At 43.9% G+C, this 25,292-nt stretch overlaps 1 protein-coding gene across 2 annotated transcripts in view; it reads right to left on the bottom strand.

The window, feature by feature from the left end:
- The window catches only part of EXT2 (exostosin glycosyltransferase 2), a 119,103-nt gene that overhangs the window by 22,531 nt on the left and 71,280 nt on the right, over positions 1–25,292 (bottom strand). Inside the window, exons 8-10 of one of the 2 annotated variants that reach the window (XM_015569508.1) lie at positions 18,766–18,955; positions 8,562–8,728; positions 3,568–3,783 (exon numbers count right to left, since the gene is read on the bottom strand). In XM_015569508.1, the coding sequence (XP_015424994.1) occupies positions 3,583–3,783; positions 8,562–8,728; positions 18,766–18,955 (558 nt within the window). In that variant the 3' untranslated portion in view covers positions 3,568–3,582. Of the gene's footprint in view, positions 1–3,567; positions 3,784–8,561; positions 8,729–18,765; positions 18,956–25,292 lie in introns of those variants that run through there. The other variant, XM_006772243.2, reaches the window with a different exon arrangement.

The raw sequence follows: 25,292 nt of genomic DNA, 5'->3' as shown, positions 1-25,292 counted from the left end.
TGGGATTGGCTTTTTTCACGCAGCACAATTCCCTGAAGACCCATCTACATTTGTTCCCTTTTATTGCTGAGTAATAGTCCACGGTGTACATGTACTAGTTTACCCACTGAAGGACATCGGGGCTGATTCATTTCTGGCCAGTGTAAGTAAAGCTATTACGAATTTGTGTGTGCATAAATTTTCACTCCTTTGGGATACACGCCCAAGAGTACAACTGCTGGGTCATAGTAGTTGCGTGTTTAGTTTTATAAGAAACTGCCAAAACTGTTTCTCCAGAGTGGCCTCACCATTTTACATTCCCACCAGCAACGTACGAGCCATCCAGCTTCTCGGCATCTTCATCAGCTTTTGGTATTGTCACTGTGTTCTCTTTTAGCCATTCTGATAGGTGTACAGTGATATATAAATTATGGTTTTAGTTTGCACTTCCTAACGGCTGACAATGTTGAACACCTCTTCATGTGCGACTTGCCATCTGCATATCCTCTTCCGTGAAATGTCTGTTTGTGTCTTTGCCCATGTTCTGATTGGACTGTTTGTTTTTTAACTGTTGAGTTTTGAGAATTCCTTATAGATCCTACATGCTCAGTCCTTTGTTGGACATGGAGTTTGCAAATATTTTCTCTCTCTTTTCATCCTTTTCAAAAGGTCTTTCATAGAGAAGTTTTAAATTTTAATGAGGTCCAATTTATCAATTTTTCCTTTTAGGATTATGCTTTTGGTTTTAAGTCTAAGACTCTGTTTAACCTGAGATCTGAAAAATTTTCTCCTTAAGTTTTTTTTCCTAAAAGCTTTAAAGCTTCATGTTTACATTTAAATCCATGATTCACTTTCAGTTAATTTTTCTATAAGATGTGAGGTTTAGATCAAGGTTAAATTTTTGCCTATGGATATCCAACCGATCCATCGCCATTTGTTGAAAAGGCTATCTTTCCTTCACTGAACTGCATTTGCACCTTTTGTCAAAAATCAGTTGCCCCAACTATTTTTAGGGACTGTCTTATGCTTCAAAAAGTGAATACAAAAGTAAAGCATATATCTTGTTACTAGGGAGCTTATCATTCAGAAAAGCTAATAACATGGGCATAAGAAGCTAGAGATGAAACAAAGCAAGGGTACAAGAAAAAGTACAAAACAGAATTAAGAGGATAGTAGGATTACTTCTGGATTGGGGGTGGGAAAGCAGGGAATAAGGAAAAGGCTTTATGGATTTCATTTCAAGGGAAGGAAAGAAAGTTAGTTTGCAACGTTAGGATTGAGATTCTCATTACCCACAACCAGATAGGTAAATAGCACAAAATTACTCTTTTTAAAAAATATGTGTTTATTGTTTTCAGAGAGGAAGGGAGAGGGAGATAGAAACATCATTGATGAGAAAGAATCACTGACCGGCTGCCTCCTGCATACCCGCTACTGGGGACCAAGCCTGCAACCCAAGCAGGTGCCCTTGACCAGAATCGAACTGGGGAACCTTCAGTCTGCAGGCCGACTCTCTATCCACAGAGCCAAACTGGCTAGAGCACAAAATTACTCTTTGTTGTCTGTCTAGCAGGCCAAGAAATGGAAGACCAGGATTCCCTACCTAATATAGAATAGGAGAGTATTTCCCTTTGAACAACTCCTTATAATTTTACTCGTAGGAACTATATAGGAGAAAATTCAATATCCAAGCACATTAAGTTCGCTCGTTAGTCAATAAATATTTACTGAGCAACTACTATGTGTCAAGCACTAGGCACACGGTAGTAAACAAGGCAGACACAATCTTGTCTGAATGTACGGCTCTAAAGGGGAGTTTTCCAGTCTAGTCCCATATCTACGCTATGGATTTCATGATGGTCCTGCTTGTAAGTTAGCCCCTTCCTTCCTTTTCTCAGAGCAGAGTGTCAACATTTCATCAAGACTTCTGGCCCACCCCTCAAATCTTCAGCGTAACACACAGGCTGGCTGAGAATTTAGAAATATTAATTTTAAAGGTTGCCAACACTTGAGCTAAATGAGCCAAGAGACAGTAGCACATACAGTGCACAATTAATGTGAATCCCAGGCACCAATTTTTGAGCACAAAGCAATGGATGTGATCTAAGAGCTGTAAATATCACACTGACCATCACCTTGCTTTCTGGACTCGCTTTCCCAATCATGACGTTTCTAAGGTCAGGGGACTATTCTGATCTTTTAAGTTTTCTTTCTTTTTATTCTTACAAACAATCCTACGTCTAATGCATTAGCAATCACCAAGCATGGCCTCAAACTCACAGTTTGTAAGCAGTTTACAACGGGCAATGCATAGCTCAGCTTCACGTTTGGGAATGACAGAGAATTTTCCTCAGAAAGCTATTTTCCTGAGAGTGTAGCTGCGAGAGTTCGGGGCCTGGGTGTGCTGTGGCTTTCCCTGTGCCAAGCCTGCCCACACTCCTGTAAGCATCTCTATCAAAATCAAGGCAAATAAGCAGCCCATGCAAGACAAATTCCCCCTATCCCCAAATCCGAACCCAAATCCTGAAGCCTGAATTCCTGGAGAAAAGCCTGTAATCAACCCCAAAGAGACAACAGGCAGCTTCTGGAACAATAACCCTCAAACACATGGATCCTTTCAGTGTTGGAGTATTATTGCAGTTATCTCTGTGATGGGCGGGGGAGGGAAAATGCGCATTCTTTAAACCATCAACTGTACCGACACCTCTTTTTAGGAACCACCCCACAGGACAAGCACTAAGCTACACTAGTAAAGCCAGGTGGCCCTGATGGCACCGAGGCAGGAAAGATGCTGAGGCCCGGGAGGAGCATGCGGGGCTAGGAGTGGCAGAGTCAGGAGAGCGCTCTTCTCGCCAGCACTGCCTGGCACAAAGTAGGCACTTATGGAAAACATACTGAAACCAGCTCCCCGACTCACTTTGCATGGGAGTCTGAAGACACCCTTTGATGGAAGGTTGTGCCAGCAAGAAACGTGCTCCCTTCACTTTGGGAGCCGGAGCCCCTCGCCCTACATGGGATGCTTCGTTCATGGCTATGTAAACAAATTCTGAGCTTGTTACTTTTAATGTGCTCAGTGGGGAAGAAAAAAGTGTCACTCTATTGTAATTCCCAACTGGGTGCTTCGATTTCCTTCCCTTAATATTTGTTTGACTTATTCTCCGATGGGGACTGGGTGCTTTAGAAAAGCTCCGCGAGGTCAGCCTTCCCGCAGCCTCTCTCAGCACCTCCGTGGGCTCCTGGCGGCGGCCCGGGGTCTTCTTTCAGCAGTTCTCGCTGCAGCAACCACACACACCAGCTATGTTCCCGCCAGGTCCCCCGGGTCTGGGGGTGTAAATCAAAGCAAGCTGGACGAGGACAGACCGAACAGATTATTCAGTTCCCCCACAGGCTGGAAACAGGGAGCCTGAAGCAACATGAAGAGTACGCAGGGAGAGGAGTCTCTAAGAAAGAACGGCTCACCTCTGCCACAGCCTTCCAGCCTCCTCTGAGGAAAGCTCTGACTACACATGACGGGCAGAGGGCGGGGGCGGGGTCACTCACAGAAATGAGCTATTTGGCCCATTCCCTCTTCCAAAGATGACAATCTCTATTAAGGGCAACTCTTCAGGTAAGTAAGAAAAGTGAAAAATGAAGTAAAGACAGACAGATGTTCTTTTTGATCTTTATTATTGTACTGATATTATGCCCAGGCCCAGGAAAGGTGCTCAGAGGGGGACTGTCACTCATGTGTAATACGCAGGCTCCAAGAGCGCCTACCGCTATCAGCTTCTTCAGATACTTAGTGAAGAGGATGCACCACAAATCCTGAGAAAGGGAGAGTTTTCAAAAAGTGCAATTTGGGCACCGTGGTTCTAACTGCACTGTAAAGCTTTAGTGTCAAACCCGGCAAATGCTGATTCAGAACAATGTCAGCGAGGTCTGACCCTGTGTGTGCCCCACACGTGCCTAGCTCTCAGCACCCTCAGCTCCCCAGCGCCACGTGTACTCCCTGCTGGACTGGCCCCACTGGGCACTCCAGCTACAGTCCATCAGCCAAGTAAGAGAAGGAAATACTAGAATCCCAGTCTTTCCAGTCACCCATCGGGTCAGAGCCTGTGGAGGCTCAAGGACCCGAGTCAGCCAAGAGGTCAAGGAATGGGACTCTAAGGTACTGGCTCTCGTGAAGGCTGACACACTTCCAATACCTGGATTATGCACCTATCCAGGGATGTCCCTTCATTTATGGGCCCCCCTCAGGGAAGTTCCCTTTTTATTGGTCTTGGTTATGCAAGAACTGAGTTTGTTCATGCCCTGGATGAACTCCAAGGGAAAGTCTGCTCTAGAGTCCATGGTAGGATGATAGGTGGTTCCATGAATCACAAAGAAAAGCCTCCTGGATTCCCAACAAAACTGAGCGCATTTTCACAGTTAGGCCTCTGAGGCTTAAAATTCAGGGAGGAAAGCAGTTAACTTTCTGAGAGAAGGATCATGACCATGAGTCTGTGAGGAGCAATCTTAGACCCAGGCCAAGGCGGCATGTGCACCTGTTTGTTCCCCAGACCTGGTATCTGTGGCAGGGAGCTCAGAGAGGGACGAACAGAAGGATAGAGAGTCTATTTTTAAAAAGTTATCGGCCTGCTAGCTTTAAAAAGAGATTATTATGAAGTGTAATTCCATGATAGGTTGTTTCCATCTTTCATCTCTTCTAGTAAGAAGGGAAAACGTGGGATAGTTTATTTAGGACCGCAGATTTTATGATCTCTCACCCTCTTCCTGGATGAATGTATGGATAGCTATAAATTTCACTAATTATGTTTAAAATGTGACTGTTATATAGCGCCTCAGCTCTGGAATTCTCCAGTTAGCGGAATTCTCCAGTTCTCCTCATCACAAACTAAATCTAAGCTATGTGTAAGCCTTTTTCTTCTCCTTGGTTCTGCAATCCATTTGAACGTCCAGTTGATAGATATTCGACTGCCACCGCCTGTCCTTGTCTTCACTCTCAGTCATCTCGTCTTCATTCTGTGATTTGACTGCGTTTCCCATACACCTCCCTACAACCGACAGTCCCTCCTTACCACCTGAGCCTTCTCAGCTGGCCTCTGAGCCTACCTGTCAGCTGGGCCTCTACTGCCTAACCAACCCCTTGTCCACTGTTAACCAAAACACAAGTCCCACTCTCAGCATATCAATCTGTGTGACCACACATACCAGGCTCATTCTCACTTTGGTGCCTTTCCCCTCAGTGTTTCCTACACCAGGAACACTCAAAGATGGTTTTATGTTCTCATAAAAAAAAGTGGGGCATTCCAAGATACTTTGCTGTCTTCCCATGATTCTTTGAGAGTATATACTTGCCATTACCTTGGGTTGTTGTGAACAAAACAATACAAATAAATTCTCAAAATTTATTAGCACCCAAGAGGTTTGACCAGCCTCTACCGCCCATGGGATACCCAGGCAGTAAGAGAAAGTAAAATGTTAGGCATTTTGTGCACCTAACAACATGCAGTTGGCTCTTAGTGAAGTCCATTCACCACGTGAAGTACTGACTTTATAGCCAGTATTACTAGCCCAGAGTGTTTCACATCTCTCAGGTGAAAAATGTTCAACACTTAAGTGCTACTAATAATTTTTATGGTTGGAAATGAGGATCAAAGTATGAAAGGAAAAATAAATTCACGGGTTCATACATTCAGCCAAGTCTGCATGGCTCATTTTCTGCCACATGTTTTAAATGGTCTCTCTAAAAGGCGGGGGAGGGGAGGAGGAAAAGTTGCATTTTATTTCCCCACTCTTTAGGTCTGAAATAAAAGCAGACAGACGTGGAGGGGAAAAAAAATCAAACATTCAAGTAACACTATACACTGCTACTGTTCCCCCAGGAGTTCCTTGCAAATGAGTATCAAGAACTCAATAGATACTTTCCTGGTAAAATACATAAACAGATAAATAAATTATTCCAGGCTGAAAAGAATTTCAACATCTGGCAGCTTGCTAGAGCTTGTCAAACAAGTCAGAAGCACGCAGGGCCAGGGAAGATCATTCTTAGCTCCTGATTTTGGGGCTGGAGAGGGAATGTAACATTTCCCAAAGCTCTTTGCCTTCCAACAGGGAATATGACCCATTAAAACAGGCAATGACCCCTGTGTTTTCTTCCAATAAAATAAATAATGATACCCAGCATTAGGTCTCTAATCCTAATGTCTGTGTGCTCAAGTCATAGCCAGTGGAAGAAAAGAGGCCTTTCCTACATGGACCGGCCTTTCATTCTCAAAAACTTGCTGTGGTATACCTTTAATGGCTATATTAAATGAACATTTAACACTTTAAAGAAGGAATTTAACCCTGGCTGGTGTGGCTCAGTTGGTTGAGCACTGTCCCATGCACCGAAGCGTCGTGGGTTCAATTCCTGGTCAGGCACAAACCCAGATTGTGGGTTTGATCCCTAGTTAGGGCTCAGGCAGGAGGAAACCAACCAATCGATGATTCTGTTCCTCTCTCTCTCTCTCTCTCCTTCTATATTCCTCACACACACACATCCTCAGGTGAGGATTAAAAGAAGAAGGGATTTAACTTCTTTGCACCTCAGTTTCCTCAGGAACGAAGTGGCAGGGTATCTCTAGTTCCCTCTACATTCTGACTTTTGGATGCTTAACAGGCAAGCTAAGGTTCTGATCCTTTCGGCCAGATCAGCAGTGAGGCCTGAGTATGGGTCCCGTCTAGCGCAGCAGCCTTGTCTATGTGCCACAGTGCACAGCATTAACATCGCCTGTTTGTGTGTTTTTTTAATAAATATATTTCATTGATTTTTTACAGAGAGGAAGGGAGAGGGATAGAGAGTTAGAAACATCGATGAGAGAGAAACATCGATCAGCTGCCTCCTGCACACCTCCTACTGGGGATGTGCCCGCAACCACGGTACATGCCCTCGACCGAAATCGAACCTGGGACCTTACAGTCTACAGGCCGACACTATCCACTGAGCAAAACCGGTTAGGGCTTGTGTTATGTTTTGAAAAATGCTGGGAAAGCACTGTTGTGGCTCTAAGAACTTCTTCCTGGAAAGGGATTCTAGGGCTATCATTTTCAGACTAACAGTCCAGGTAGCTCTTCCCCCATCATTCCTCCTACATTGCTTACCTTTCACAGTAGGGGCAGACTGTGCTAGTTATTAGTTACTGTCTCCCAGCCGCACCCCTGCTTGGAATGCTGGGGCTGAGACTCCACAAGAATATGTCCATCTGGGCTACATCACTCTGAATTTTCCCTTTCTCACAGAAATAGATACATGGGTATAGTTTGAAGCCATATAGACAATGAAGAGAGAAAACCATCAGAAACAATTGGTCTTTTGCCCTGAGTTGGCTAGAGAAACAAGTAATTTGCTTTTTAAAAAAAATGGGAATGAGATTTACTAAAAATCATTCAACACCCTAAATGTGATGATGTAAAAGACATCTCTATGAATGAAAATAAGTCCAAAAAGATGAATGTGTGTGTGATTAGCTACTCTCAAGCCTTTCACTGGTCAGTAACTATAGTGACCAGGGTATCGCTCACCTATTCCACAATTTCTTTTACACCTAAATAGAGCTACATACATACATATTTTAAAAAATAGCCAAGGAAAACTTGAGCTTTTGGGGGGGGGGTAGTGGTGTTAGAGGGATTCCTATTTCTTCCCGTTAATATTCACTTTTACTTATGGGCTAGAAAATAAATTTCTGTAATAAATATGTGTACCAAATATGGCTTCATTTAATAAAACTTCATGATTTCTTAGAGCCCTAAATTCAACAAATCCCAAGTCAACTAAAGAAGATGGTTCCCTCTCTCCCAGACTCGGGATGACCCCAGGGGATCGATGTCACCACCTTCGCACATGCCAGCTGCAGCTAATTGATTTATACACTCTGTTTTGCTTAGGTCTGATCCACCATTACGCCCCTGCAGCCACGGGCCTCTCCTGTCGCCATCCTGCATCTCTCGTACATCCTCCCCGACAGGGCTCATCAATTCCTATTGCTTTTCACCAGGCCTCAGCTCAGGGCACTTTCCCCTGGGGAGACCTTTACTGGTCTCCATACTTAACCCTTGAACCCGGCCTAATCCATCAGCCGCATCGAATGAACAGTGATAGAGAATGTTTCTCCCTTCAGACCGGCAGCCAGCCTCCCCACTTAAAACTCAGAAAGAAAGCCATCAACAGGGTCTGCTTTCTGTTTGTCAGTGTCGCCAGCTTCTTCACTTACTGATGTTTTTATTGTTGCAGCACCCAGCTGCTGGAGTCAGGGGAGCGCTATTCAAAAGGAGACATCAATTAAGTGCTTGTTAAATGCTATAGATGCTCTTTTGAAAATGTCCCCTGGGACTCTCCTTGGGAGTTCCCCAAACTGGTGGAGGGACAGTTGTCATTTTGGAATAGGGTTTCCACAAAGTTTTAAAGAACAGCTTCATAACCCTATGCACAGCTTTGGATCTATTTGAACTTAATTATTATGACTTTGGAGAATGAAATATAATAGCCTTTATTAGGAAAAGTAAGCAATAATAGCCAATAAATATTAAGTATGTAAATATACTGCTTAAAATCTCCTTACCTCATAACCAAACTGTAGCTCATCAGAGGTCAGCATAATGATGTCATCATCAATAGCCAGGACAGCCTCCGTCTCGATTTCGTCATAAGGGAAGAAACGGTTACTCAACTTGTTTTCAGCCGTCCTCACAACCTTTAATGGAACCCGGATTTTCGGCCAGAGAGACTCTGGAAAAAGAAAACACACGGTATTTATCTTAAAAAAAAAAAGTGGTGACAGCAGCATATCACAAATGAGTTCGAAGAATCAAATCCACACAGTGTGCAAGGGCAGTTCTTACAAATGCTATTTTATAATATTTTACACTAGAGGCCTAGTGCATGGATTCGTGCACTGGTGGGGTCCCTCAGCCTGGCCTGTGGGGATGGGGCCAAAACCGGCTCTCCCAACATTCCCCGAGGGATCCTGGATTGCAAGGGGGCGGTTCTCAGGTGATGCAGCCTGGAATCGGGCTCCCTCCTCTCTGGTTCCAGGTGCGTCACCAGAGAACCACAGCTGCTAAGTCACCATAGCTCAGCAGCTCCTGCGTTGAGCGTCTGCTCCCTGGTGGTCAGTGGGCAGCATAGCTATCGGTCAGAGTGCCTGCCCCCTGGTTGTCATTGCACATCACAGCTACCAGCCAGATGGCAGCTTAGGCATATGTATATATCTACACTAATAAAAGAGAAAAATGGTAATTGGCGTACGACGCTACCCTTTTCATTGGCTAATCAGGGCTATATGCAAATTAACCGCCAACTAAGATTGGCAGTTAATTGCCAACTAAGATTGGCAGTTAATTGCCAACTAAGATTGGCAGTTAATTGCCAACTAAGATTGGCAGTTAATTGCCAACTAAGATTGGCAGTTAATTGCCAACTAAGATTGGCAGTTAACTGCCAACAAGATGGCGGTTAATTTGCATATGTAGGCACAATGCAGGGAGGCGAAAGGGAAAGCAGGAAGAAGCCCCCTGCCACTGACAGTGATCAGAAACCCAGGGGGGAGCTAAGAGCTGGAGGGCAGGGCAAAGGCGGCCCTGGGGCAGCCTTTGCCCTGCCCCCCAGCCATGATCGGAGAATCAGGTGCCTTTTCTGCCCTGGCCAGTGATAGCAGGAAGTAGGGATGGAGTCAGCGATGGGAGCTGGGCATGGTCGAAGCTGGCAGTCCCAGGAGCTAGGGGTCCCTTGCCTGGGCCTAAAGCAAAGCCCATGATCGCGGGGCCGCTGCAGCTGCGGGTCCCCGCTGCCTGGGCCGGACACCTAGGCCAGAGGCATTAGGCCTGGACAGGGGCGGAGCCTGCAGCCGCGGGGAGCTGGGGTTCCCTGCCCAGGCCTGACACCTCTGCCGGAGGCCTCAGGCCTGGGCAAGGGGCCGATCCTGCAATTGGAGGGGGATGGGGGGCAACGCCTGAGGGCTCCCAGTATGTGAGAGGGGGCAGGCTGGGCTGAGGAACACTCTCCCCCACTCCCCCAGTGCACGAATTTTTTTGTGTGTATATTTATACACACACACACGTAGCCCAATGCACAAAGATTCGTGCAAGAATTGGCCTTCCTTCCCCTGGCTGCCGGCACCGCCTTCGCTCCAGGCGGAGCCGCCTTTCCGTCTATCCTAAGTCCTACAACACTACTAATTCTCATCGCTGTCTCCACCAGAATGCACAAACTGGCTTCTGCTCATAACTGAGATGGGGAAGCCAAATGACCACGATCACATGATAAGAAGAGAAATGGAGTCTGGACTGGCTTTCTCAGGCCCATGGTTTTAACATCAGAACCCTACCACCTTTGCAGAATACATTCCAGTTGGTCCACCACAGCTCAAAGCTTGCCTGTGTCTCTGTTAGAAAGCACAATGCATGTGCTGAAGATGTCTGCTCCAATGTGCCCACCTCCAAAATGCAACCACAAACAGCCATCAAGGCAGTGAAAATCTGCCCCTCGCCCAACTGTTTCACCGAACGGGCATATCTTCCTTAACTGAGCACTTTATCCCCTCAACAGGCCTGCCTCATGATTTACTGTCTTTAGATTCTCATCATGTACAATTTACAGAGTAAATATCAAATTTCTAGGTTCAATTATGTGGGATTTTCTAGTATAGTGAAGAAACACCAACCCATGACTTGCCTTACATTTTCCCCATTCCACTTTGAAATGAGAGAAGCAATTCAACCGCAGGTTCCTTATTTTAAACTGCTGCGTTTAGCATAGCATGAAATTAATCCTTCTTTGGTACAGTACCCATCTCTACACACCTCAGGGGACTTTACAAGAGGGCAGTTTGTTCTTCACACATTTGTTAAATTAGAATAGGAAAGCTAGGTGTTAAAACTGCTTCCCAAAAGTTCATCACATAACTATGGGACCATCTAGCTTTTGAGTACTGAGCCCCAAATGCCATTCCACAGTCACTACACTGGAGAGAAGTATGACAGAGGGAAAGTCAGAAGGGGGAAAGGCTGTCTTTATTGGCTGCAATAAAATATCTTACTTCTGTGTATTCTACAGTAAATCTATTCACCACCTTGCTGGGGCCATTACAGGGACTTGGGAGAAGCCTGTGCAATCAAGAGGCCCTGTAATTAAGGACGATATTCAGTCTCAAGTAAGCACAGAGCCTAAAAAAGAGGTCAACTCCAAAAGAAGCGTTCCTGGAAAAGGACTGAACTGGAGACCAAAAATGATCCTATGGGTCACTGTCTTTTAATCAATAACAACGGTTAATTGTAGCTTCATTCTTGGCACAGAATTACATCATTAATAAATATCTCTGGAACAAGTGAATTGGCATAGGACTGAGAGACCAGAGACCTGGGTGCTGCATTATCTATGGGATCTTAGGCAAGTCCCTTCTTCTTAGGTTAAGAATAAGCAGAGAGAGAAGGGGACCTTTATTAAGCAACTAGTATATGCCAGACACCTAAGAGATGCAGTGTCATTTGAGCCTCCTGATCAGAAGGCTCTGGTGGGGTCCCCAGACCTTTCTTCCGGTTCCGGGTGCTTTGTGACTTCTTGCTCCTTCTGTACTTGGCCAGCTGATAGGCAGGCAGGGGCATTTATTGCCAGCAAGTTTAACTGCCCCGTCCCCCAGAGGCAGCTTCCCAGCTACCCTATGGGGCAGAAATTTTTACAAACCAATCTTTACAAGGCTCAGAGACGTGAAGTAACTTGGCTGTGGTTACAAGCTAATAAATGATAAGGCAAGTACTTGAGTTTAAATCTGTTTAGTATCGAAGACCAAATAGGACCTATACCATCTATTGCAGCTTGAAAATCTCCTGTTTCTCTAGATCTGGAACAAAACACTAAAGTTCAATAATTTTCTCCAGCAATCATTCTTGTTTGTTTCCTACACCCTCTTCCAGATAAATAAAAGTGCTGTCATAAACCCACTGTCCAAATCCATATAAGGATTATATCTGTAATATCTAAAATGAAAAAAGTTATAGACCAACCTACTAGACCAGCAGCTCTCCAACTTTTTGGTGTTAGGATTTCTTTGTGCTCTTAAAAAACAGTTGAGAACCCCAAAGAAGATTGTTTATGTGGGATACACACACAATTTATTGTATTAGAAATTAAAACTGAGGAAATCTGAAAACACAAGAACACATTCCATCTGCCGTGAGAGTGATGATGTCACCCATGTCATGGAGCTTGTCCACTTGTGAAAAAATAAGAGTGGGGAAGGGAGGTGACTTAGTATTATTATGAAAATAATTTCAGCCTCACAAACCCATGAAAGGGTCTCAGTGATGAAAATGGTCCCAGGACCACACTTTGAGAACCTCTGTGCTAGACTGTTCTGGTTTGGGTAGCACAATCCAGGGAAAGTCTGAACAAACTGGAAGACAGTTTGGGAGGAGTTACAAGAAAAGTGCAAGCACCTGAATCCAGGATTTCTATAAGAACGCTTAAGAAACAAAATGTGCCACTGGTCAATGTATTGCCTCTCAGCTTCAGTTTCACCCTTCACTGCCCTAACTGTGATGCTGGAACTGGGGCCTGCAAACAGTTTCCTTTGCCAGCTGGCAACGTGCTAAGCTCTGGCAGTAGAGGGTGCTGGAGGGACACTGCAGGAGGAACCGGGCCTTTCTTCCGGTTCCGGGTGTTTTGTGACTTCTTGCTCCTTCTGTACTTGGCCAGCTGATAGGCAGGCAGGGGCATTTATTGCCAGCAAGTTTAACTGCCCCGTCCCCCAGAGGCAGCTTCCCAGCAAGTTCTGCAGACACCCCAACCAGCTACCCAGTGAGTTCAACAGCCCCTCTGTAGGCAGCTTCCCAGAAAGTCCTAGGGATACCTCCAAGAGCAACGCAGCTGAGGCTCTGCCCACGTGGTTCCCAGTGAGCTGCCCTGAAGCCCTCAACAGTTTCCCAACAAGGTCAATGATACCCCCTAAGCAGGTTCCAGTTGAGCTCCAGGGGTATCCAAGGAGATGGTTAGTTTCTTGCTAGCCAGACCTGACCTGTGGCACGCCTTAGCAAACCTCACCATGCAGTGAGCTGCATGGTCTCAATCTCAGACCCAGCTGGAGAAGGGACGCTCCCCAATTTATTTTCCGTAATCGTTAGAGTTCTTCTGACCCCTTAGTCACCAATGTCCTGTTACTAGTTAAGAGTTCTTTACATTAAACTTCTCCTGTTCAAGTTCCTGTGAGGTTTCTGTCTCCTCCCTGGGCCTTAGCTATACACCAGTTCTTATCAGAGAGGCTATCAGATGAAAAGGGAATTGTTCCCTATGGCCTCTAAAGTTAGAACCATGACCAACAGCTGGGTGAAAGTTACAGGAAAATTTAGACTCAAAATAGGTAAGAACTTTCTCATGGCATAAACTGTTTAAGATGGAATTAAATGCCTTCAGCAACAATATGGGATTTTGATTCTGTTTATAAAATCAGGACAAAAGCATGAGGTAGGAAAGAAAAAATTGGTGGGAAAGTTTGTTTCTTTTTTTCTTCCACTGGTATTTTCCAAAGAATAGATTTACAGTGGAACCTTGGTTCTCAAACTTACTTTGTTTCTGAGGGCTGTTCAAGAAGCTAATGTTAAAAAACTGAGTTATTTTTTTCCCATTAGATATAATGTAAATTGAATTCATTCATTCAAGATCCCCAAAGAATTCCCTGTTTTAACCTTTCTTATATACACTACATGCTTAATGTACTATTTAACCCATAAACAAACACTTCTTTTCTTAAATTTATCAAACTACCCTCTACCAGCCTTAAATGAATCACTTTCAGCACTCGGTTCAGGGATGTCTTTCAGGTCAGAATGCAGCATTTTTGCTCATTTATATACCACTGCCTCCCAAATGGCTCTTACTAGCTAACTGCTTTTCCTTTATCCAAATCAACAACAGGTTTTGGTTTTTTTTACCTCTTCAATTGCCTGTGATAATTGTTTTTTTTCAGGCCCTTAGCCACATTAGCAGACACTTTTTGTCATGCTGAGGTATCAGCTTGAAAATCCAAGTCTGGTTCGACCACCAAGACATTTTTTCAGTGAATATCTTGGTCGAGAACCAAACTGTTCACGATGGGAGGCATTGAAGAAATGAGTTTGACTGTACTTCTGTTTCTTTTTGAGTCCCTGAAAAGGACCTAGTTCTTTTACATAATCCCAAATCGGAGAACTGAGAAGACGTGATGATTTTCCTACTGCTCATGGGTGATCTTCGCACCCAGTGGGGCTTAGTGCAAAGGGCATGAACTTTAAGATCCAGAGAAGTCTGTGTTTACTTCTGACTCCATGATTTGCAGTGTTGTGGTTCAGGCAAATTACTCAGCTAATCTGAATTTCATCCTAGAAAAGTGGGGAGAATAACAGCTTTCTCATAGAACAAGAGATAATATATGTAAAGCACTTAGCACAGTTCCTGTTCCTGGGATAGAAAAGGCATACAATACATGGTTATAATAACATCGTATCACTATCTTCACAAGTGGATTCTTACACAGTCTTATGATCTTTACTTCTCTACCGACAACCCAAAGAGGTGTAGACAGAGGACATGTGGTGACCTCTTAGGATGCAGAAGGAAACAGTGTCATGGCCAGAAGTACTTGGGCCCTAATTCCGTTACTTAGCTCAGATGGGGTATTTTTCCTTACACCTTTAAATTCTAAATGGAACAGTTGGCCCTGTATCCTCTCATCCTGTGGCTCTGTAGCTGGCAAAATAAAAATGTCCCCTTCCATTCACCATCAAAGAAGTCTGAAAAATAGGATTTTCACACACACTAAATTGATGAAGAACACACAGCTGAGCCAGCTGACCCGGTAACTTCACAGTTATGAGCTTTAGTCCAGCTCGAAGGAGGAAAAAACCTCCTTGTGTTAAGGATTTTTAAAAAATGTGTCTTGATTAACCGTTTTCTCCATGTTGGATGCCAAGGGAGATGTGAGCAAAGAGAATTTTTCTCCAGCTTGGCAAAGGTACCACCAAATGTTCAGACTGAGTGAGGATGACCGCAGCCCATCACGGCGGTCACTGTCACAAACACAACCACAGTCCATAAGCGAATGGTGAGACTATCTCCGCGCAAACCTGGAGCTCACTTCAGGAGGGCTCGGCTGCTTGGTGTCTACCTGGCCCCCAGGATCCTAATCCCCACAGTTGCAGAATTTAGCACTAAAGGAAGGTAGCTGCTGCTTCCACTTCCTGTTGCCTCCTCGGAGCTGACCATCCTGACAGACGCAGCCAATCCCGTCCCTCCTGCTAAGAACTATGAACGTTGCAAGGTTAAAAAGCTGGGAGCTCTTGAGATCGATTCAAATTTTAAACTGAAATCAGTTAAAAAATAAGGCTGAGGTCAACTTGACTGAAATGGACAATGGAACGGCTTCCTTCAAACTGAGGCCAAGGGCCAAGCCAAATAACTCCTGGATCCATCAAGCGGGGAACTGAAGAGTTGGGGAGCAGGGAGGCAGGGGCTGCCTTTTTGTTCTGACAAGGCTCAAAACCAATGTGACGAAAGCTCACTGGAAACTTCTGTTGCCTTGTCTAAGTATTTATTTAAACTTCAAACCAAGCAATTTAGACTTAACTGTAACCAAAAAGAAAAAAAGTATTTGGTTGGATTGGAAAGTGAAAAAAAAAAAAAAAAAAGGGATTTGGGCAGGAAAGTTTGCCAGACCTCTGAGCCCAGAGGGTCGGAGGGAGACCGCGTGGCAGACAGCCGCGTCTAATCCTCCCAGCAGCAGACATGCTAACCACAATATTTATCTTAGTAAATGTAGAGAAAGTGAAAAACATCACTTCTGCCTCTAATATTTCAAAGCCGTGGATTTGTTTTTTAAAATACATATATGTTACTAATGCTATACACACACAAAAATCAGATGACTTTGCTGGCACGAGAGCCAGAGCTGACAGCCCCATTTACCAACTGAACAAACACCCCCCAGATTAAACATGGTTCATGTTCTCCCCAAACAACCACACTGCCGGGGCCAAAGCCCTGACTTAAAAACCACTGTTAGAAAAAGGCTGGTCCAGTCTCTAAACGTGTCAAAATTAGGAGCCAAAATATTTCAAAAATAAACTAAACTCTTGGTCATAAAATTAACGAGTACATGTTAGTAGGGTCTACCAAAACTCAAACTGAACACCCTGTCCGAAACGTAGCTTCATGCTATTGCATTTAGCTATGTCAACGTGGGGGCTTGGACCAAGAAGGACGAAAAAGATCTCTCCTTTTGCATAGTTTGCAATGAATACTTGCCCAAAAGAAGGGACTCAAATTCACAATAAATAATTTACCTCAAGCCCAAAGTGGCTAACCAAGCTTTCCAAGGAGAAGTCCCTTTTACATTTAGCACCGGACTTTGCAACTCTGCCTCCGGGCAGGGAGGGGGGCCGAGAGGCTCTCTGAAAGCTGGTGGCCTTTGTGAGCAGGAGCAAGTGCATGAGCTGATTGTGAATGACACCACCAGCTTTCTAGAGCCGAGGCATACACAGCCCTCCTTCTTAAACATGGCGCGTCCTGTCCTGGCTGGTTTGGCTCAGTGGAGAGAGCATCGGCCTGTGGACTGAAGGGTCCTGGGTTCCATTCCAGGCAGGGGCACATGCCCAGGTTGTGGGCTCAATCCCTAGTGGGGGATGTGTAGGAGGCAGCCGAGAAATAATTCTCTCTCATCTTTGATGTTTCTATCCCTCTCTTCCTCTCTGAAAGCAATAAAAATATATTTGAAAAACAAAAACATGGCCCATCCTTTATCAATGAAGAGACTAATTAGCAATACAGCACCATCCAATCCACTTCACCTTGGGGGGAAAGGGAATAACTATACTGATGAATCCAAGGCAGCTGTTAGAGGCCCTCCCATGCCCCTCCCTTGCAACTCCTTTTTTGTCTTCTCTACCTGTTCCTGCCTATCAGTCTCCTCCTTCCTCCTTACATGATGACACCACCTCCCTTTTTGTTCTACCCCCTTTTCCCCTTTATTGAGCATTAAACAAAACAAAACAAAATTAGAAGCTGAGAAGAAAAAAGATTGACATAAAAATATAGTTAACAATTTTTTTTAAAAAGCAATGTGTTTGCCCAGCCAGTGTTGCTCAGTGGTTGAGCATCTACCTATGAACCAGTGGTTCTCAATCTTCCTAATGCCGCGACCCTTTAATACAGTTCCTCATGTTGTGGTGACCCCCAACCATAAAATTATTTTCATTGCTACTTCATAACTGTAATTTTGCTACTGTTATGAATCGTAATATAAATATCTGACATGCAGGATGTATTTTCATTGTTACAAATTGAACATAATTAAAGCATAGTGATTAATCACAAAAACAAGATGTAATTATATATGTGTTTTCCAATGGTCTTAGGCGACGCCTCTGAAAGGGTCGTTTGACCCCCAAAGGGGTCGCGACCCACAGGTTGAGAACCGCTGCTATGAACCAAGAGGTCAGGCTTGATTCCCAGTCAGGGCACATGCCCAGGTTGTAGGCTCCATCACCAATAAGGGGCGCACAGGAGACAGCCAATCAATGATTCTCATCATTGATGTTTCTATCTCTCCCTCCCTCTCCCTTCCTCTCTGTAGACAATAAAAACATGTTTTAAAAAAAGCAGTGCGCTTCAGGACAAAATGCAGGACCTTCATTTAAAATGCTACTTTGTTAACTCACATACACCTTGGCTCCCTAAATCTAAAAAGAAAGTACACGATTCTCTCAGAGAACAAAAATACCATTCAGTGAAACATTTTAAGTGTCTCAGGAGGAACTGAAGAATTTTTGTGAAGCAATTTCTGATTTGCCTAACAGACAGAAGCATAGTCTTCTTCCAGCCTAGACTACACATCCACTACTGGGAGTTTCCAGAGTCGCCTGTCCGACTCCAGTATAACCAATTAAAAGGGACTAGCCATACAAAGTGCAGATGCTACTGTCAGGCAATAAACTAGACCTTATCGGTGATAGTGGTGCACATTACAAACTCCAAACTGACTCCGTGCTCTAATCCATCAGAAACTTCCTGGCTTTAATAGGCTATAAAGGGCAGGAGCTTTGAAGTCCCTGGGATTAGGATCAGTAATAGACGGACTGAATGAGAAACTAAATGGAGGTGGGACATACTCTATGCATTCTGAATTAAAAACAAATCCAATTAATCAAATCGTCCTGGGCCCTAGCTGCCAGCCAGCAGATTGCAAGGGTGGCCAAGGCAAGGAACAAAGTGATTAAGGATGAACCAGTGGGAACTGCAGCAAGTGCTCACTTAAGAAACTGCTTCGCAGTCTGGGAGGGCATGCTTTGCTGACTTCCCCAACAGAGGTGAGGCCATCCTTTTTTTTTTTTTTTTTTGAAGAGCACAGTATCAGAGCCGAGATAAGGAAGGAGAAAACAAATGCCTTTTAAACCGAGTTTTCATGTAAACAAATCAGCTGAGAGGTCTGAGGGAAGCTGAGATCTGTTTTCCCAAGGCCGATGGGCTTTGATCCTACTGATTCCTAAGCCCTACCACTGTGGCTACAGAACAAGCCATGGGCTTGGAGTTAAATGGGCCATTCTAGAACAAGAATGAAATGATTGATAAGACTGGGGTCAAGCTGCCTCAGAAATGGCATTACTGCTGACAAAGTGGAAAAATTCATTTAAAACAAAGGAGGCAATTAACTTGGCTAGCCATAATGGATCCAGCTGAAAGTTGTACTAACACCCAAACCACCAGGCCTTTTCCTGAACACACCACCTCCCCACTCTTCTTACCTTCTGGGGGGCTTTTATTCTGATTATTCCAGACGACTAGCAGCTTGGATAGACTGGGCACCTTGGACACTTCTGTGATGACCCGGAAGAGACTCTCCACTCGGTCGTAGGTAAGGACAATGGCGGTAAAACCTTGAGACTGTGGTGGGATCAGTGGGAGGAAGAGTGGGTTGCTCACACTACCCCACTTCTGCAAGAGAATAGATTAATGACGGTCAGAGAAGGATCTACTAACAACGGGGCTGATCTCTTTCCCAACATCATCAATAAACCCGAACATGGGAGATTTGGTGGCTTCTACCATGGCCAATCCAAGAGCTAAGCAATTTTTCAAAGTCTTCCCTTCCTCAACATTCATACTGACTCTCTGTAATTCAGTTTGGTTCTGATACTATTAAAAACAGAGCAGAGAATTGTTGCAGCTGAGGAGAGATTTCTAGCTAAACATGGCAGATTAAACCCATGCATTTATCTCTATCCCCTCCCCAAATCCACTGAAATGACAGTTAATAAATGTAACATACAAACCTACATTGACAGTGAGACAGGAGCAAGGAGAGCTGCTGATGAGCAACATTAACATGTTTCTCAAAGGGGCCAGAGAAGTGGCAACAGAGTGGGAGAGTGAGAACTGAAACCTAAGGACCTACAAAGGGGAAGCCAACAAGGTTCAAGGTCAAAGTGTTGAACCCCACCAAGGCTCAGGAGTTAAGCTCAGTGGGTACGTTGTGAGGGTAAGAGGAGGGATAGGGTTGAAAATAGGATGACTGGTTAAAAATCACAGGAGTAACTGGAAAATAAAGAATGATTTTTTAAAAAGTTTCCATTGGAAAAACAACACACACACAAGACACAGATAAGAAGCAGTGAGAGACCCAGATTCACAAGCTTTTCCTTCACCCACCACTCAGCCAGAACTCTTCTCCCACCCCCGCTCGACAAGGTTTATTCTCTGAGGAAACGGAAGCTCCAGACATGGAAACACAGGCACAGCTGAGAGGAAAATGCAGGTGAAAATCTATATGCTGAATGATGAGCACTACAGCCTTCTTCCCCTGCAGTTCCTAAACCGCAGGCAGCTGTGTGGTGAGCTTGCCACTCGTCATCTTGCAGCAAAGCCTTCCAGGCAGTAAGCTGCCCTCATACAAAGAACTTCTGATTCAGTTTTTCGTGCTTCTCTCATAACCATGAGCAGATCCTAGAATCACAGACATTTCAAGAACATCTTCAGCATGAACAAAAGAAACCAAATGAACAAATAGAAGAATAGGAACTCAGGAGGAACAGAGACAATAGAAGCAGAAGGAAATGAAAACAAAATCAACAAATTATATCCTCAGTGAGAGATTTTCATCCATGAAAGAATGAATTGTTATTTTCATTTTAAAAGATCTATCAAGAACAGGAGAGAACTTTTAGAATTTGATAGCTTATAACTATGTAAAAGGCAGAACTGAAAGATAAAGATGATAACATATTCCAGTATGGTGAACAAAAAGTCAGATGAAAAACAGGATAGAAAATATGAGAAAATCTAGGAGGTCCAACATCCATCTAACAGGAGGTTCCTAAAAAAACAAACCACAGAATAAGGAAGAAACAAAACTATCAAAGAAATTAAATAAGTTCTTGGAACAAATGACATGAGACACACAAATTATTCAAATTGAAAGGGTCCAATAAGTAATAGTAAAGTGATTTTAAAAAAAGACAAAACCCAAAACAGAACAATGAATCAAAAAACACAGTTATATCAAAGCACATCACTTCTGAGTACTGGGAATAAAGTGTAAAAAAATAAATAAATAAAGTGTGTGAATCCAGGTGATGAGCATGGGAGTTCGCTGGACAATCCTTGCAGGTTATAGCTCTGTAAGTTTGAAATTTTAAAAAAATATGTTTAAAAAGTAATGAAGGACATTCAACTTCTTTGCTACCATTAAAATAAGTAATTTTTATTGCAGCAAAGTAAACAAAAGTATTTTTGTACTGATAATTGGAAAATATTAAAACATTATTACATTTTAAAACAGCTCTATTGAAATAACTCATCCTATGAAATCTACTCATTTAAAGTATATAATAGTTTTTAATATATTACAGTTTTTTAACTGTGGTAAAATATAACATGAAATGTACCATTGTAACCATTTGTAAGTACAATTCAATGGAATTAATACATTCACATCCATATGTTATTATGGAAAACCCCAGGACCTAACTTCATTTCTGCCAGAAGGCAGTTGAATCTGAAATGTCCTACCTGTTATTCTGGCTGCTTACACTTCCCTAATGTCTTTTATAATCTGGGATTCCCAAGTTCCTCTCAACCTCATCCATATCACTGATGGACACCCATCACCACGTATATGACAACAGCTGTCTGCCAGATGGAACCATGTAGGACAGGAAATGTACACAAGCATATGGAATACACATGGGATGGGAACTCAAGGAGACTGGATGGTTTTCCTGGAGTCCTAATGTAATCAGGATATTAAAGTCAAAATGTCCACAATAGACCATAATTAGACTTCATAGCTGAGAGACACAATTGGAAGGGCTACCTTCTTAACACTGACTTTGTTTCCATGACATCACATGTTGAATTAAGCTGTAGGCTTAGGAAGGTGCCTGGATTTTAGTATTTATGCCCTAGCATCTGATTCATTTGTAGGAACCCCTTTTAGTTTTCTTCCCCAAACCTTATTCTTCGTATCTTCCTGACTTTTATGGGAACTGAAGTCAGTAAAGCTGCCCTGTGCTCAAGTCATAATTAATCCTCAAGGTTTACCCTCTGCCATCACCATCCCAACCCACTCATCTACTACTCCAAAAACAATACTCTCTTATGCTTCAAAAACACCACTTAAATGGAAAAGAAAGATACGTGATTTTTTTAATCCTCATCCAAGGATATGTTTATTGATTTTAGAGAGAGAAGAAGGGAGGGAGAGAGATAGATGGAGAGAGGGGGGAGGAATAAAGAGGGAGGGAGGGAGAGCGAGAGAGAGGAACATGGATGTGAGGGATAAACATCAATTTGTTGCCTTCCATACATGCCCTGATCAAGAATCGAATATGCAACCTAGGCCTGTACCCCGACTGGGAATCGAACCCACAACCTTTTGGTGTACAGGACAACGCTCCAACCAACTGAGCCACCAGCCAGGGCAGAAAAAATATTTTTTAAAGAAGTGTGTAAAATAATTTAATGTGTGATGTTCAAAGAGTTAAGATTTACTGAGCACATATTAACGGAGTATTAAGCACTATGCTTTACATGTATTATCTTTTTTTTAAAATATATTTTATTGATTTTTTACAGAGAGGAAGGGAGAGAGATAGAGAGTCAGAAATATCAATGAGAGAGAAACATCGATCAGCTGCCTCCTGCACATCCCCCACCGGGGATGCGCCCGCAACCCAGGTACATGCCTTTGACCGGAATCGAACCCGGGCCCCTTCAGTCCGCAGGCCGACGCTCTATCCACTGAGCCAAACCGGTTTCGGCTACATGTATTATCTTATTTGAGTCTGACAACAACCCCCAAGACAGGTATAGTCATTCTCAGTCTATAGATGATGAAATTATTGGATCTCACTGCAAGGCTTCATTCAAATGCAGGGCCTCGTTCTCTGAGTCCCCACCCCCACCCTCAGGCCGCGGCTCACCAACCTCAGGGAGGGAGGGAGGGAGGGAGGGAGGATAGGTGATGTTCAGGGTTATATAACCTCTAAGTGACAGATGTTGGAAACAGCCCAAGCCATCTGACTCCAGAACACCAAATGGTGGTGGTTCACGGCCCTTCCCCCGCCCTCCTACTCTGAGCCTGGGGTACAGCATCACCATTTTACATACTTTGGAAACAGGAACTGTGGGTTATTCCAGAGTTCATTATTTCTAGCTCTTCTCTGAGAAAAAAATGCTAGAAGTTCTTTATCCTCGATAATAAATCTGCGCCAGTTAGCAGCAGCCCACCCTACAACTATGGTTTCAGAGGGTATAAAACACACCAACGATACAACGCTGACACAAAGGGAGCACATACATTTTAGAAGGCACATACACCTCTGACACAGAAAAAACCATTTAAAAACCAACAAAATAAGGTCTGTTCTTGGGGAGCAGCAGGGAATGCTAACACTTGGATGCCCTTGTGATGTTAAAAGGAGAGGGAAATTCCCTGGGAGAGGAAAAGCTTGGTTTCAGACAAGGAATCCCCTGGGACTGAAACTGAGGCACCCCTGAAAGGCACTGCAGCTCTGATTTCAAGGCCCCGCCAGGCAGAACGAGCCGAAGTCTCTGGCGAGACCACAGATTGCCGGGGTCCAACCCCAGCGGGTCCAGGGGTCCCCAAAGAAGTGGACGGAGTCGGCGAAGAAGGAATGACACGGAGACAGCGTGCAGTTGATCAGCAGCCCAGTCAGGTTCTCTAGCCACAATCTCCACAGGATCTCCAGCGAAGTTCTGGTTAGGATCTCCAGCCAGGTTCTGTGTCCATGTTCTCCTGCTAGGTTCTCCAGCCAGGCTCTCCAGGTTCTCCACCCAGGTTCGTTCTCCAGTCAGGTTCAGTCACCAGCTTCTAGTCAGGTTCTCTTGCCATGTTCTATCCAGGTTCTGTCTCTAGGTTCTGTCTCTAGGTTCTTTTGCCATGTTCTATCCAGGTTCTGTAGCCCCGTTCTGTCTCTAGGACCTTCAGCCAGGTTCTCTCACTAGGTTCTGTGTAGGTTCTGTCTTCTAAGTTCTGTGTCTTGTTGTCTTGTTACATCTGTCTTTTTTTAGGGAGGTTCTTATCTCCATTCCAGGGAGTAAAGATTATGTAGCTTAAGCATGATTGTTCGTAGTTAAAGAGATTAACTACCTGCCTGGCACTTAGTGAAGGGGTTTTATTCCCTCCCTAACTTCAGGGGGAAATCTCTACCTGGGGAAACAACCTTTCTTGGAGAGGTGACCTTGGTTAAAACACAGTGCCAAGAAGGTAAGCAAATATATAAGAACAGTATGCCATATATGCCAGGTCCCTTGAAACAGCAAGGATGGACCGGCTCCTGGCACACAGATCTCATCTCATCCGTATGCCAGCTCCCTCGGAAGAGGACAGTTATGAAGAGAGGAGGAGAGGAAGGTACGGGTGGGTGAGAAGCAGACAGCTACTCGTCTTGGTGTTCAATTTTTCCACACTCCTCACTTGCATACCAAATAGAGCTTAAAAACGAGAAGCAGGAAAAGGCCACACACTGAGGAGACAGAGCATGTGAAGGAGCATAACAAGGACTGAAATCTTGCCATCACGTTCCCATAAAATACAGACACTGAGATGAACATGGAGGCAACATCTAGCTGCTGAGCACATATTTGCTCTGATATAGGCTCTGATGCTTTACTGCAGGATACGCCCCAGGATTGATGCAAATGACTTAAAAAAGTGCGTCAGCAAGCACAGAGTCGGTTTTGGAATCATGAGTCCTTAATCTGTGCTGGGGTCCAACCGCAGCAGGTCCAGGGGTCCCCAAAGGTGTGGACGGAGTCGGCGAAGAAGGAGTGACACGGAGACAGCGTTCAGTTGATCAGCAGCCTAGCCAGGATCTCCAGCCAAGTTGGAGATCCAGAAATCTGAATCCAGGTTCTTTCACTTACATCAGCAGTGTGACCTGGGCAATGTACTCAGCCTTCCTTACACCTCAGTTTCTGTATCTATAAAATCATGATAATATGACTTGTTTTCTAGACGGTATGACTTGACATTGTAATAATTACTGATATTATTATCATTTCTTAATTATTATTTCACAATCCAGAGGTTGTTAATAAAAGGAAATAGGTGTATATGTAAAGTCCCTGGCAAGTATAAACATTCGATAAGTGAGTGATAGCTAGTACCTGATCTTGTGCGAGTAACAATTTCTCTGGGCGTAATTTTCTGCATGTCTCAAAAGTGGGGTGCGCAGTAGCCTAAGCAATCGTGAGGTATATCCCAGCACCAAGAATTCTGACTCCTTCGCTGCCTTTATGTTATAATGCTTTTGGGTCATGGTTTACCTGGCTTGTCTACCTCCCCTTCTCCAAATAACTGCTTTTCTTTACGATTTTCTCTTTTCCTTCCTATTTTTTATACTTTTACTATCTGGAAAGCTCCATGAAAGCAGGAGTCATAAATGTTCTAACACCCAGTACCTAGCCCAGTGCCTAGTGCTACTTAATAAAACCTTGTTTAGAGTTAGTAAATTAAACCCACATGATGCAGGTCATGTTCTTTCTGTTCTTAGGTACGGATGTGAACAGCTGATGTACACTCAAATGAGTGGCATCATGAATTCTGAAATGATTTCCAACTCAGTTCATTCATTTGAAAGTACTTACCAAGAATCTTATTTGCAAAGTATTCTGAAGAAGTGTAGGATTAGGATATTTAACAGAGTTTGACTTGGGCCCTGCCATTGACTAGTTCTAGTAATGTGTAAAGCTACTTCTGTGAGTATTAATTTCCTCATCAATAAAATGGGGGAGGGGGAGACATATGTAA

The sequence above is a fragment of the Myotis davidii genome, unplaced genomic scaffold (genome assembly GCF_000327345.1).
Source record: "Myotis davidii unplaced genomic scaffold, ASM32734v1 scaffold265, whole genome shotgun sequence".
NCBI classification, from domain to species: Eukaryota; Metazoa; Chordata; class Mammalia; order Chiroptera; family Vespertilionidae; genus Myotis; species Myotis davidii.
The sequence above is the reverse complement of the archived record's forward strand: the minus strand, read 5'-3'. Positions and strand labels throughout refer to the sequence as shown.